We start from the raw sequence: 16,377 nt of genomic DNA on the forward strand, positions 1-16,377 counted from the left end.
TTTGAAAAGACCCTGCGAATAGAAATCATATACTTGAAGCAAAAGAGGTTGAGTAAACTTCATTTACTCACCCTTTTTTTCCTTTAAGTAAATTCCGCATTATATTCCTTATGTCGTTTCATCCCCCTTATTGTTTTCTTGCCTCTTTAAAACACAGAATGAGTGCACTGGAGATCACAATTCTCCCAGCTTTTGACTTATTTTATAGTTGGACAAGATCAGTTTAATGAGTTGTCCACTACTGCGATCGAATTCACAAATGAATCATTCGATGCAAATTTTGAACATGTTCACTGAGAAGAATCGGTTCAAAAGAAGGAATGAGGATATTGTATTGGGTCTTATTCTTTACTTCGAAATAATGACAAACTATATTTTTATGGAATGTAGAAATGTAAAAAATACTTTGTTACTGTCCACCATTGTATGCCACATGACTGATAACAGGTTTAGTTATATGTGACCACAATATTGACATTGCAGAATGATAGCTGAGGAGAAAATTGACTACTGGTATAGTACTTTTAAGGTTTTTTTTTTTTTTTTTGTCTGTTCTTGAGTTTAAAGTGCCCCTATTTTTCTGAATATTACTTTTCATGCAGTGTGTCTGTGAATGTAAAAGGTCTGCAAAGTTTTAAAGATCAAAGTGCACGGCAAATTAAGTTATTGTCTCCCAAAAGAAAGAATCGATTCTGAACTGCTGAAACGAGTCGTCAGTAATTCCACTCTCACTCCCTGTTACAAACGAACATAACAATATAACAATTTTGCATAATGCCAGCATATGATTTTCATTGGCTGCTTGTGAACAACGTCTACTTTGACCCGCACTCAAACGCTGTAGTTGGTTCGTGTTGCCGATGTGTTGAGAAGACGCTATTTTCAGCGCTGCAAATCCACTTGGATGCATTTCAAAAGGATGAGGACTCGTGCTGGAATTGATATTTGGAAAAACCCACTCCATCGTTACTGTTCGTATCTGTGTATCAAGCGTTGAGGAAGATCTAGAGCTGAAATTCAGGTCTAGTAATAGGTGTTCAGTTTCCGACATGTATTGGATTCTTCAATCTAACCGTTTTCAGACTCTTTGGGTCTCATTCATGAAACATTCGTAAATATGAGAGTGATTTGTGCGGAAAGAGACCTTCCCGAAAACTCATCTCCTGATTCACAAATACTTCGTAAATGTCAGATGTGATAGTAAAATGTGTGTGTGTGTTAATGAATTCCAATCAGTCGTAAATGGGACGCGCGTGCACACTCATTCTCAATTACCATAAATCCCGCCCATATATCCGACTGACAACTATATATGGGTATCATTTTATGACACCAAACGAAGGATTTCAACATGTCTTCTCAAAAGCGAAATAAAAATAAACATTTCTCAGAAGTTTTATTATCAGAAGTTCATTCAAAACAACACATTTTATTTTCAAGCGTAGGCTACATAGTGGCGTATCAGGTCCTAAAAAAAGCAAGCTTGGCAGCATATTACAGATGCAGTTAATGGAGTTTCAGCTGTTAATCAAACACTCCCAGAAGTAAAAAAAAAAAAAAAAAACGTATTCAATTACTATATATAATATTTTTTCAAAATGCTGTGTAAATATGTACCCGATTAAGGTGAATTAAAATGCAGCCTTAGTTATCAATGAGCAAAACGTTCGGATGTTAAACGCACTATTTACGCGTGGCTGGGAGCAGGTGTAGATTTCTTTTGTACCAACTAACATTTGGAAAATACGAACCGAAAATTTACGCCAGAACCACTTTACACACGATTTACACAAAAAATCGTTCTGCTCGTGTTTCGTGAATGAGACCCTTTGAGTCATTAGGTGATGTGCAATGTATATTATGCAATTATGAATGTGTTTTTTTTTTACATTGGATGCATGTAAAGCTATTGTAGGAGACCTCAAAAACTAAATTAGGAACCTTAAAGATTGCATAATAGGGGCATTTTCAAAATTAAAATGGCAAAAGTTCATACCAGTGTTATTTTTATAGTATATATAGAATTAGTTTTTATTTTAGTTAACATTTAGTAATTTTGTTGTGAGAAAAGCAAATGATGACAAAATGTTCATTTTGAACCGTTTAAGTTTCTGTAACACATATTCATGGCATTGTGTTTTGAATATATAATTCCACGTGCATTATAGAACACAGGCAATGTGTCCATCAGAAGTCTTATCTCAGCTTCTCGTCTCTCATCTCTCTTATCGCTGTAATAGTTATAAAGGCACTCTGGCTAATATCGTCTTATAGCGATTATGTAAGCCTGAACCACGTCTGAGCAAATTACAGCTTCATTCAGCACGACTCAACACTGCCCATTATAGTTCAAGGACCAGGGGTTACTCGCTTCCCCCGACACTAACTTGGAACATGCTGCTATATTTCAAGGCAACGGACAAGGTATTATTAGCCATAAATGCTATCGCTCCCTCGTTCTGCGCACCACCGTTTGGCCTTGCTTTATATGCTGAGTTGGCTAAATTTGTCTTCCCAAGACAGAATGTAACTTTGCGAATACCCAGCTCTACTTTCAAGCACTTTAAACGCAAACAGACGTGATGTGTCTTCCTGGCTAGGTGTGTTACCGCTCACTGTACTTCCCCTTTCTCACGTCGCACATCTTGGAGAGTAACGCTCACATGTAAATGAGACATTTTGCTCCAGCGTGCCGAAAACAATGCGTGCAGTGAGAAAACCGCTCGGGTTTAATTACACAGTGAGCCTCATTCATGACCATTCAACACCAGTAGAACAAATATCTGTGCAAAACATTAATAAAACCATTTTAAATAATGATTTTATGAACGATTTACACACAACTTGGTTCTGCGTGTGTTCTGTGAATAAGGTCCAGTGATTCTACGCATCTGGTGGTGAAATTAATACTTTTATTCAGCAAGGGAACATTATATTGATCAAAAGACATAAGGTTTCCAAAGATGTATTTCAAATATATGTTTTTTTTTCATCTTTCTATTCATCGTTTGCTTTCTCAATTGACGTTATTTAGTTATTAATATGACACACACTCATACAGTTGGGTTTCCATGTTTTATGGAGACTTTATATCGACATAGTGGCCGCATTTACATTACATGGGAAGAAAAATCGGATTTGGGTCACTTGAACCATGTGAACAGATCGGATATGACATATGAATGAGGCCTAAAACTGATCTGAGAATATCAGAATCCATGTGCAAAAAATCTCATGTGTTCTGATATTCCCAGATCAGTTTCAGGCCACCTCATATGTGCAAATAAACTAAAAATGTAAACAAAATAAAAAGCATTTGGTCCAAAAAATTGGCTAATCAACTATTTATTAAGTAAAATATGATCAGATTAATCCACTGAGTTACAACATTGCTTGGCAAAAATAAGCAACCTACAGTTATACTATTACTTGCTAGAAGAATGGTTTGGTTATTTTTTAGTAATAAACTAGTGCTCATAAGAAGCAAAGCAAAGGTTTGTGAATGACAATTGATGGTCGAGCCATCATTAAGAAGAGAAGGAGTGAAACAAGATCCTTGAAAAGAGAGAAAAAGACCCGTCTAGAGAGACATGCTGCAGTTTTGTGGATTCTCGGCGGACAGACACATGGCCTGCAGACGCTTTAAGCTCATGACTCAGAGAGAGGGGCTATCTGTGTCCCGGTCCGGCAAGCCTGCGTGTCCTACACATGTCTAGAGACGTGAAACATGATCCCAGAACTGCCATCCAGAACAAGGCCTTAAGAATCTCAGCTGGAATCTGCCCCAGATTTTCCTCTCAGCGTTTTACCTCCTTCTTACAGTGTCTGCGAGGCTGCTTTGTACTGTGTTTGTTAGGGTAAGCATCACTATACTACACTGCAAAAAGGATTTTTCCCAACACAAATATCTTAATATGCTTGCTTAAATAAAGATACATTTATTTGAGAAGCAAGAAGACATCTTGACATGTCAGAAAATGTTTTAATTGCAGCTCCAATAATATTTCTTATGATGATGGTGTCATTTTCTGCAATGACTTTTAGTTTTCTATGTGGATTTTGAGCGCTAGAGTTTTTTTGAGTGTCCACCAAAGCGTTTTTTTCAGAGGCTAACATATTTTTCCAATTGTCTTCAATATGAGTGCCGTGTTTTTAAAACGGCAGCAGCGTGACCTTATTAGATACTCCCTCCTGTTCAACCTGTTAACACAAATATCTAATCAGCCAATCACATGACAGCAACTGTCAAGACCATAGATAGACATGGTCAAGACCATAGATATACATAATAAAGGCTAGATGTCTCGTCCGCGCTGCTGGCCAATGGAGGTCGACGTCCGCACCTGGCGGCCATCTTGTCACAGGCAGCTCGCTCACTCGTAACATTGTGTTTTAACGGTGCATGTACTTTTTAAATAACCATAACTTGCTCAATTTTCTACCGATTTTCAAACGGTTTGGTTTGTTATAAACGTCAGAGATGTAGTTATGACACTGCATACTTATGAATAATAAGTGTATAAATAAATAATCATCCAGAATTATAGCCACGTTAATAACGTTTGTAAGAAACCAAACCGTTTGTAAATCCGTCAAGATTTCGACGAGATAAGAGTGTGTTCGTGCTGATCACTCATCTCACATCAGGCACCACAGAGCCCGCCAGAAAGCTTGCCTGTGGCAAGATGGCCGCCGGTGATGACGATAGAGACTCCGCCGTAAGACATCTAGCCTTTATTATGGATATCTATGGTCAAGACAACCTGCTGAAGTTCAAACTAAGCATCAGAATGGGGAAGAAAGGTGATTTAAGTGACTGAACGTGGCATGGTTGTTGTATTTCAGAAACTACTGATTTACTGGGATTTTCATGCACAGCCATCTGGGTTTACAGAGAATGGTTGTTGATGCCAGAGGTCAGAGGAGAATGACCAGACTGGATCAAGCTGATAGAAACTTAAGGCAACAGTAACTCAAATAAGCACTCGTTACAACCGAGGTCTTCAGAAGAGCATCTCTGAACACACAACACGTTGAATCTTGAAGCGAATCTTGACACTTGAAGCGAATCTTGACACTCCTGTCAGCTAACAACAGGAAACGGAGGCTACAATCTACACAAATTTCGACTTCTGCTGCGACATTCAGGTGGTCGGGTCAGAATTTGGCGTAAACAACATAAAAGCATTGATCTATCCTGCCTTGTATCAGCGGTTCAGGCTGCTGGTGTAGTGGTGTGTTGGATATTTTCTTGACACACTTTGGGCCCTTCGTACCAATTGAGCATCGTTTAAACGGCACAGCCGACCCGAGTTTTGTTGCGGACCATGGCCAACTCTTCATCACTGTACTCATCTTCTGATGGCTACTTCCAGCAGAATAACACGTCATGTCACAAAGCTCAAATGATCTCTTGATAGAATCAAAACTTGATTCTTGATCATGACAATGAGTTCACTAAACTCATACGGCCTCCACAGTCTTTGGGATGTGGAGGAACTGGAGATTCACATCATGGATGTTCAGCTAACAAATCTGCAGCAACAACTGCGTGATGCTTTCATGACAATATGAACCAGAATCTCTGAGGAATGTTTCCAGCATCTTTTTTAATCTATGCCACGAAGAATTAAGGAAGTTTCTAAAGGCAAAAGGGGGTCCAACCTGGTATAGCAAGGTGTACCTAATAAAGTGACCGGTGTGTGTGTGTGTGTGTATATTTATATATATGTCTTTTGAATGAGCAAGATGTCGATGTGTGTATCACCAGCTCTACCACACTGCTCTGTTGTTTGGCTCTCAGGGACGGTCAAGGCCGCTGTGTCTGAGTCGGTCAGTGTTTTGAGAATCGAAGAGACTGCCTTATCAGTAGCTTCAGTCATTTCGATTATTATTTTTATTTTTTTTCTCCATTTCTGTGATAAGTTGTAGCGCCTGTCTGTCTGTGCTACCACTGCCCACAGCTGATAAAGACACCGAGCCGCTCTCTCTCTCTGTCTCTGGTCAGTGGCGTGGAGGATGAGGGAATGATGGAATCCTGTTCTGATCTTAACAGCTCGTGGAGCTTGTGTGGACATGCTGGATGAACACAGTCTGACTGCAGATACTGTGCTTGATAAGTGAGAGTGGGATTAGAAAACCGAGTGTGTGTGTGTGTGTGTTTATGGGGGATGGTGTTAGAATACATGTGTGTGTGTTTATGGGGGATGGTGTGAGGAATACATCTCTGGTTCTCAAATGGTTTTGCTTCAGGATTCAGATTTCACATATTGGACATGAAGTGGTGACTCAACCACAGTACTAAAAATGTTTATTGTACAAAAATGTCTTTTAAAAAAGTAATATTGCTACAAATTGCATAGTCCCAACAATATGCAAAAGTATTAATATGTGTAATGATCCACGCAAGTTGTAGAGAGAACCCATTACCAATTTAACTAAACAAAAACATGGCATGAAGCATGAAACATGAAACATGAAACATAAAACAAGGCCATGACATGACGCTTACCGACAGAGATTACAGTGAAACAAAACTTGACGAAAACATATGGCTGCGTTTACACTTGGCATTAACATGTGATCACCGTGATCTAGCAGATCGGATCATTAGCCAATCAGGACATGGGGCGTTTACATTTGCTCACATTAAGGCCCTGTCCCAAATGGCACACTCCGGACTTGTGGACTTCCTCAGAGTCCACACTTCGGTGACGTCATGTAGTGCAGACCTATAGGGCCCTTAGCGCGAGTCTGCAAGGGCGCATTGAGAGGTATTTTTGGGACAGACTCGATCGTCACGCCGGAAACCGGAAGACGGTCTGATTGTTGTTATGGACAGGAGCTGCAGGTTCGGGGAAATATGCGGCCTATTGTTGTGCTGTTTACATATGACTCAGTAAAGCCCTGACATTCTGTTCTATTTATTGAATGAATCATAATGCGATCGTGTTATTCAGCTCGCTATTATTAGCCTATGTTTCTGGTCGATGATCATAATGTTTGTATAAACTTGTCATAAAAACCGTAATGATAATTACACTTAAATACTTTCTTCTCAGCCATGTTAACAATTGTCCGTGAGCGAAATCTCCTCCCATCCGTCGTCTGATTGGCCTTTCGCAAGGATTCCTGGGTAGTTAAAGTGCGCGGAGCCTGCATCTATGCGGGCTTCACGGAAGACCGCTTCAAGGGTACACAGGGGGCGCTGCTGAGCACACTTCAGGGCGTTAAAATGCTAAATGGGACTCGGCGAGCGGCGACTCATAGACTCGGCGAGCACGCGCAATTTAAGTCCACGAGACCGAAAGTCCGCATGAAGTGCGCCATTTGGGACAGGGCCATAGGCTCAATCCCAATTCACCCCTTGCCCCTACCCCTTGGCCCTTGGTGTCCCGATTCTTGTTTAGATCGAGGGGTAGGTCTACATAGCCCTCGAAACGGAGATTTTTCAGAGGCACACTCCAAACGGAGGGCTACGAGAAAGTTCGCAGAATACATCGCGAATCACCGGCGAGATGGCTTCACAAACGGTTAAACATTTCAATTTAGCGCCAGATGACACCACCGTGCACTTTGTTTACTCTTATAATAATGATATAGTCATTTAAATTAAGAAATTGTATAATAAATTACTTTTCCGAAACAGAAAAGACATACATTTCGAGGAAGGAACGTTATAAGCATCATGTTTCCTCAAAGTTAAGAGCAGCTGCGCTGATTGTCAGTCGTTGTCATGGAGAAATCCTGTAAAAACTCGTATCGGGTTCATGAAGGGTTGTTCCATTTCGTAGGGGAATATTTCAACCCCTTGGCCCTTGTAACTCTGTTTTAAGGGCCAAGGGGTACACTCGAAAACAAGGGGTAGGGCCAAGGGGTGAATTGGGATTGAGCCTAAGTAGCCTCTGTATCTGGATAACCGTTTGGATTTCAGTTTCCTGCATAATATTTCAATTAGGTCTGTGGCATGACACCAGATTAAGAGTAAAGATGATACCAATTAAACAATCTACCTATTGCTTTCACTCACTCACTTTACTTTCCTGTGCAATCTCCAGTCTTAGATCAAATTCATTTTTTTGAACGAAGGAATACTTCCAGAGTTGATCGTACAAAAATAACTGGGTTGATCATGTTAAACAAGTCACATCATCAATCATCTGGGTTTAAGGTTATAGCGTGCAATGACTATATTGACTGAAATGGGAGATTGATAAACATGCTGAAACAATAAAAACATTCACAGGGTTCTCAAGTCTCACGCATTGGCCGTGAGACACACGCAATTCAACCAGTTCACACGCACACACGCCACACCATGTATTTCTCACGCTGAAAAGGAAATGCCAACCAAGTTGTCCTGCAAGGTTTATATAACGTTGTATACGAGGCGCAGGCACACAAAGTGAAGTTTCCTGCCGCCAGCGCGTCCGTATCTCGGCCAGATTGCGTTCGTTACTAGGAAACATAGATGCGCGAACACACGGAAGTTGACGGAACATTCTCGGCCATCGCGCGAACGTACGCACACACATTCTCGGCCACCGTACGTTCGTTACTAGGTAACCAATAATATCGCGCGAACACACGTCGTGATCATAGGCCATGATGGAGAAGATAAGTTGGAAGAAAGCTCGTCTAACATTTTTAGGCTAGAACATTTAATATATAGCCAATCGTATACATTATTATTGATGCAGTCAAAAACTCTACAACTACTTTGCAACCAAGCCAGAAGCTTTTGCTAAGGGAAATGTTAGTGGGTAGCTATGGGAAGGAATGAAGTTTATTGAAGAATTGAATTTTATTTTAAATTATATATTATACTGTATTAATAGTCTTTCTAGTTACATTAAGGCTACATGTATTAAGGCAGAGTGCTCTGGGTAATATTTTATATCCTGTCAAAACATACATTATAATCATTGCCATTGCATTTGTATTTTTCAAAGATGTCAGGGGAAAATGCAAAAAGATTTGTTTTTCCAAACTGTTTGGAGCAATTTGTTATATTTTAGTAATTTTGAAATATAACATTAAAGAGTATATTTGATGTGATGAATTGCTCTGTCATTTATCAGATTTACCAATTGTTATAATTTGAATTTGAGCTGGTTAATTATGAACAATGGGTAAAATTGGTGGGCGGGGCTCCACTGGGGCTCCTCCCCTTGGGCTCCTCCCCTAACCGCATGTGATCTCACTCCAAGCTTTTGATTAAACTTGAGAACCCTGCATTCAACATTTAAAACATAAAAAAATCTGATTATTCCTCTGCAAAGCAGCTTTGTTCTTCATTAAGATCTCACGACTGACTTTGGTTGTACAGGCGATCGCCTCGTTCAGATAACGTTGCACAATTATAAATGAAAAATGACACACATAGTATCATGCAAGTCTAAATAAACTGTTTTAAAGATTGATGTTTATTGTAAGGTTCAAATAAGTCCAATTTCTTGTTCATTTATATGACGTCCGGCTGTGAATGCAGACACGATGGCTGGATTGCGTTTACATGACACTGAGATCCGATCACAATGCGTCCTCGACTACCTCAAAACCGGGACACGCTGATCGGATAACATTCCCATCAGAAGTGCGTTTACACTTGTCTTTTCAATGTGTATGTGGACAACATCCGGATACAGGTCGCATGTTAATGCCGAATGTAAACGCAGCCCATGAGGGCTTAAATACAAGACTAATGACAAGACTAGAGACACCTGTGAACAATGAACAGACGATTAACCAATGACAAGACACATGCAGGATCACATGACAAACAGGGAATCACATTACAAGACACAAAAACATGACAATGGCATGAAACGTGACCAAGACAAGACCAAATCGTGACATATGACATGTCTACATGGGAAAATGGACCATTTTAAAATTGCATTAATAGCAGCAGAAGTGTGAAATTCAATGTTTTCATGCAGGGCTGTAACTAATGATTATGTTGATAATAAGTCAGTTTATTGTTTCTTTAATTATTCAGGTTTTTTATTTTATTTCTGTGATTATAAAAGCAGGATATTTTACATCCTAATATTAGAAAAGATGTGCTCACTCAGTGAATTCTTTGAAGACTTGTTTGCTGTTAGAACAAGCTGAATTTCTAACATTTAGAGTTAAGAATTCAATGCAAGTAATGCACTGGTGAAATTGACCTCTGAAAGACATTAAACAGCAGAAGTAATCCAGCAAAGCACCTGACAGGACAGCCCATATGAAACTCTTGTGCTTTTAAAAATGTTTTTTTCTTCTTTTTTATAATGTTATAGTGGGTTTTTCAGCACTGTAAAAGGTTTTCAATAATTAATAATGAAATTCATTGTTGATTATTTTCATGCTCTTGACAGCTAATAATTCACCACACAAAACACATGTTTATTTTAATTGCAAGTGAACCCGTATAACCCATAATCTGGGTTGTTGTTGTTGTTGTTTTTCCGGTGTAGTTTTGTTCATGGTTTTTGAGCATGAGGGCATATCACAGAACCTGTTTACTGTAGAGTTTGATTGGACATACATACGTCACAAAGAAAAGACAGGAGAGGCATTTTATCCCTCCTTTTAAAATGGTTTATTTTAATTACTTTAAATTTTATATTATTTTGTTATTTTATGTTTTTGTTGTTGTTGTTTTTTGTTATTTCATTTCATATTTGGAGACCCTGCTGTATAATGTTGTTAAGCAAACAAAGTTTTAATAGTTGACTCAAAATTGTAAATTTGCCGTTAATTGACCCACCCTCAGGCCATCCAAGATGTACAGTAGTTGTCAATTTTATTCAGTAGAACACTAAAGAATATTTTTAGCTAAACAAAATGAATACCCATGACTCCTGACGATATATTGAGGTCATATGAAGCGTACGATCGTACGATTCAAGAAACTGAACATTATTTACAACATTATTACCTGTAATCCACAGCCTCAGCGAACAGAGCGCGTTCTTTTGTTGACTCTTAAAGTGACGGTAGCCGTTGACTTGCATTATACGAATCACCAAGGACCACGGTTTCAGCTAAAAACTTCTTTACTGTTCTACTGAAGAAAAAAAAAAAATGACCTGAGGGTCTAACAGCAAATTTTCTTTTTTGGGTGAACTATCCCTTTAAAGGTTCTCTAAGCGATGTCGGGTGACGTCACTTCTTGTTGACGTTTAAAGTATTGTCAAAAAAAAGGGAGGCTAGCTAGACCCTCCCTCCTCCTCATCCGCGCACTAACCCCCCAAACCCCGCCCCCAAGTCCTTCTTGTCGGTGATTGGCTGGAACTGTTTGTCATGTTTCGTGGAGCGGGTTAGCCCAGTTTGTTTTTGTTGCCGTTTGTGGAGCCTGGGGTGTCTACAGAGACCGCGTTTCTTTACAGTGTGTTCAGGGGACAGGCAGCCAGCGGATAGTGAGGAGATGTTTGCTGTATGTGACAAAAAATGTTTCGGCCTAAAAAACGCGTGACATCGCTTAGAGCACCTTTAATATTGGCCATGTATTGGTTATCAATATATGCCCTTATTGCGTATCGGTATCAGTAGATTGTCAATATCAGTGCACTCATAATTCATACTGCACAGTGTTTGTCAGTCTTGTGTTTTCTGCATGAGCATGCATGTAACTTGAGACTCCTCGATAACCCCTCCCTCTCCTTCTCCAGCGGTGAGTTTTGGGTTCATGTCAGCACTCCACTTCCTCCTCAATGAGATACTTTCCACCTACAGAAATCTAAAAGAGTTACACAGTCAGTTTCAGTGCAGAACGAGAGAGGACGTTAGTGCATGACAGGCCTAGCTATCAACACAGCGCATTCCTGTAGCTCAGAGCTCTAGAAATTAGCCTTATGAATAGACCTCAGTTGTTTTTATTTATTTATTTATATTTATTTATTTATTTACTAAATACATTTAATTGCTTTTAAATGAGCTCCAATTGGTTTCATTTGATTGTCTTATTTATTTATATTTAGTTATGCATTCATTTTATTTACTCATTTATTTATTTGCTAGTCTTTCAAATTGGCTTAAATTGTTTGAATTATATTCGCTTTTGTTTATTCATTTATTTATTTACCGGTCTTTTAAATTAGCTTTAAATTTATTTATTTATTTGTTAGTCTTTCAAATTAGAGGCAACTGTTTTTTTTTCAAATCTCTTTTTTATTTATCATTAATTTGTTTATTTATTCATGTAGCCTATGTATTTATTTATTTATTTGCTTTATAAATTAGCTTAAATTGTTTGAAATCAATTCACTTGTTTGTTTATTTATTTATTCATTTATTTATTTACCTGTCTTTTAAATTAGATTTACATTTATTTATTTATTTGTTAGTCTTTCAAATTTGATGCAACTGTTTTATTTCAAATCTCTTTTTATTTATCATTTATTTATTTATTTATTTATTTATTCATGAATGTATTTATTTGCTTTATAAATGAGCTTAAATTGTTTTAAATCAATTCACTTGTTTGTTTATTTATTTCCTTGTCTTTTCAAATTGGCTTTATTTATTTATTTGCTAGTCTTTCAAATTAGCTTCAATTATTTTAATTCAAATCTCTTATTTATTTATTCACTCACTTACCAGTCTTTCCTATTTTATTTTATTTTGTTCTTTTTTTTTTCTCTGTTCTTTAAGCCTCAATTTTACCTGCATCATGAACTCATTTCGTTTAGTTAACAGAAATAAGAAAAACATCTTTCCATGTCCTGATGAGGACGCTCATATGAAAGTTGATATGAATGTTGTTATTAGGAGTCGATGCGTCGTGGGATTTCTGCACTCTAAAAGCGTCTTGTCCCGGAGGGCTGGTTAACCCTATAACACTAGGGTTGTAATGTGACCAAATAACTCTTAATGTTCACAAAGCCAGGAATAGTTTTTGCTGTCCTCAGCTCTTTATTGGGAGACTATCTGCAGTGGAGGTCACATCATTTGCCGTGAGATAAAGTTATAGTTTTTCTCAGACCTCCCTGATGTTCCAACTATACTCCTTTTTGCGGCTATTTTATCAGGAGTTTTTATTAGAATGTGGAACTTTTTCTGCAGGGAAAAAAAAAACACTTTCCGAGTTCCCAAGGCCACAGAAGGATGAGTCTAGAGGAGAATCATCTCTCTGCGAGTCTCACACGGACGGCGTCCCTGGACGGAAAGCAGACTCGAGAGGTTTATCAAAGATTTAAAAGAGCAGACATTAACGTCCACTAACTTCACGGCTACAGCTGTTTATTAACAAAAAAAGGTCACTCAGAGGAACAGCAGATCTGAAGGTGATCCGTGCCGAGGACAGAAGTATGAATTTCCACGCCAGAAGAGTCACATTGCCCGCCATCACGCCTCTCTGCCTGCAGAAAAGGGTATGCACATTTACTATTTATGTGTTTTTACAGAAACATTACATTAATTGGTAATGCGAGAGGTTTAATCGTTATTTGAACAATGGCTGCAGACAAAACCTTCGCACATGATTTCTCATTGTGTATTAGTAGGCGAACACTTACAGTGAAAATTTTGAAAACATTTGACAGAATTTGTGTTTCTCATTTTGATCAGAAGTAAATTTAGATTTAAATGGGGAAATATATATATATATATATGGTTGATCCAGATAGTTTAAATCTGGAATCTAGCCAAAAAAAATCAGCTCAAATATAAACAGGTTTTCATTTGTGTTCATTTTGGTCACTACTTTATTCCCATCTTTCCATGTGTGTTATTTACGAGCTTTTATTACTTTACTGTTGTTATAAGTTGTGGAAAATAATCACAATAAAGAATAAGCAGGTGTGTCCCAACTTATGTTCCCCTGCTAATTCACTGATGCTAATTCAAAACACTGATGCTAATGGAAAAAAACAACAACTTTGTATCCAAACCCATTAAGTTGCATTTATTGCAAAAGTCTATCATAGTTTCAGTCTTGCGACATTCCCTGGTAAATCACTTTTGGAAGTGGACCCAGTTCATTGGAGATAATAGCTTGTTTTATATGAACACAGAGCATTTCTTTCTCTCTTTTTTTTTGCATTTGGAATAGAGCATCGTTTTAAACACCTGTAAATGTCACTGTCAGGGGATTGTGATCTCCTCATCGTTGTTGTCATCACCGTATCCGCTGCCAAAAGACACACTCTCGGCACTCAGTCGGACAGGCCGAGATGAGTTAAACAATGGGCTGACTGTAGTGTGATGTGAATCTGACAGCTTGTGGAAGTGCTGGAAGTGCTCTCGGAAAAGCCACGGTGATAAAATGACATTTGTGCGAGAGCTGGGGAAAGGTCAAGCACAATGCTGGAGGTTTGTTAACATGTGAGCGGCTCTCTGCAGATCTTCATATGCAGGATTGTGGATGGGAATAGCTTGGCTGTTCACATGATACCTGCCAAGTATATTACTTGCAAGAGTGAGTGATTACATTAGTATTCATAGGGTATGTAAATGCACTTCTAGCACAAATAAAAGGGTTTACATTTTAACCTCTCAAAATGTTTTACAACCTAAAGGGTTTATGTTTTAGTTCCTGTCGAAACGTTGATGTTGTATAATTCAGTGCCTATTAAACATGCCAACTGCACACTTTACTAAACTTTTACTGTATTGGACGGACACTTTACACACTTTAAAAAAAAAAATTGAATTATTTTTATTCTAACATTCTGCCTTTGAAACACTGTGTAAATGACATTGCCACCCAGTTTGTAAAAGTATGGAATTTGATTTGAGGAATTTCCAGGTCTGAAAAAGTATGGAAAAAATAAAGCAGCAGAGTATGGAAAAAATATTTGCATTTCCAGGCTATTGCGCCTATGTAGTTTTCTATAATAGAAAAGCTGTTTAGTATGGAAGCTTGTTTCCGCCACAGAATGAAAAATAAAAAAGGTAATTGTGCCTTTTTATCTCACAATTCTGACTTTTTTTCTCACAATTGCGAGATATAAAGTCAGAATTGCGAGATATAAAGTCAGAATTGCGAGATATAAAGTCAGAATTTATTGATATAAAGTCGCAATTGCGTGTTATAAAGTCAGTATTGCGTGTTATAAAGTCAGAATTTATTGATATAAAGTCGCAATTGCGTGTTGTAAAGTCGCAATTGCGTGTTGTAAAGTCAGAATTGTGAGATATAAAGTCAGAATTGCGAGATATAAACTCAGAATTTATTGATATAAAGTCGCAATTGCGTGTTATAAAGTCAGAATTGCGAGATATAAAGTCAGAATTTATTGATATAAAGTCGCAATTGCGTGTTATAAAGTCAGAATTGCGTTATAAAGTCAGAATTTATTGATATAAAGTCAGAATTGCGTGTTATAAAGTCAGAATTGCGTGTTATAAAGTCAGAATTTATTGATATAAAGTCAGAATTGCGTGTTATAAAGTCAGAATTGCGTGTTATAAAGTCAGAATTGCGTGTTATAAAGTCAGTATTGCGTGTTATAAAGTCAGAATTGCGTGTTATAAAGTCAGAATTGCGTGTTATAAAGTCAGTATTGCGTGTTATAAAGTCAGAATTTATTGATATAAAGTCGCAATTGCGTGTTGTAAAGTCAGAATTGTGAGATAGAAAGTCAGAATTGCGAGATATAAACTCAGAATTTATTGATATAAAGTCGCAATTGCGTGTTATAAAGTCAGAATTGCGTTATAAAGTCAGAATTTATTGATATAAAGTCGCAATTGCGAGATATAAAGTCAGAATTGCGAGATATAAAGTCAGAATTTATTGATATAAAGTCGCAATTGCGTGTTATAAAGTCAGAATTGCGTGTTATAAAGTCAGAATTGATTGATATAAAGTCGCAATTGCGTGTTATAAAGTCAGAATTGCGTGTTATAAAGTCAGAATTGATTGATATAAAGTTGCAATTGCGTGTTGTAAAGTCAGAATTGTGAGATATAAACTATTCTGAGGGGAAAAAAGTTAGTCTTTTTTCCCCCTTAGAATTGGCCTGATAACTCGCAATTGCGAGTTTATATCTCACAATTCTGAGAAAAGATGTCAGAATTTCGAGATATAAACTCGCTATTATGTGTTATAAAGTCAGAATTGCGAGATGTAAACTCGCAATTGTGAGAAAAAAAAATCTGAATTGTGAGATAAAAAGTCGCAATTCTGTCTTTTTTTCTCGCCATTGCGACTTTATTTCTCATAATTGCACCTTTATTTCTCAGAATTGCGACTTTATGTCTAGCAATTGCGACTTTATTTCTCACAATTCTGACTTCATATCTCGCAATTGTGAGATAAAAAAGTCGCAATTATTTTTTTTATTCAGTGGCGGAAACAAGCTTCCATAGTTTAGTGATTCTTTACTGATTGTCAAACACGACTGAATGAATTCAAGATGCACTTTTTCATTATGCAAAAAAATG

General features: G+C 37.7%; 1 protein-coding gene across 4 annotated transcripts in view; it reads left to right on the forward strand.

Annotated features, from left to right (window-relative positions):
* grb14 (growth factor receptor-bound protein 14) overlaps positions 1–16,377 on the forward strand; it is a 114,529-nt gene that overhangs the window by 43,025 nt on the left and 55,127 nt on the right. The window contains exon 1 of one of the 4 annotated variants that reach the window (XM_056236129.1): positions 13,223–13,361. The exons of the other annotated variants lie outside the window; for them this stretch is intronic. Within the exon in view, the coding sequence (XP_056092104.1) occupies positions 13,299–13,361 (63 nt within the window). The 5' untranslated portion in view covers positions 13,223–13,298. Of the gene's footprint in view, positions 1–13,222; positions 13,362–16,377 lie in introns of those variants that run through there. 4 annotated transcript variants of the gene reach the window in all.

The sequence above is a fragment of the Rhinichthys klamathensis genome, unplaced genomic scaffold (assembly GCF_029890125.1).
Source record: "Rhinichthys klamathensis goyatoka isolate OS25496 unplaced genomic scaffold, OSU_Roscu_1.1 h1tg000439l_1, whole genome shotgun sequence".
Taxonomy (NCBI): Eukaryota; Metazoa; Chordata; class Actinopteri; order Cypriniformes; family Leuciscidae; genus Rhinichthys; species Rhinichthys klamathensis.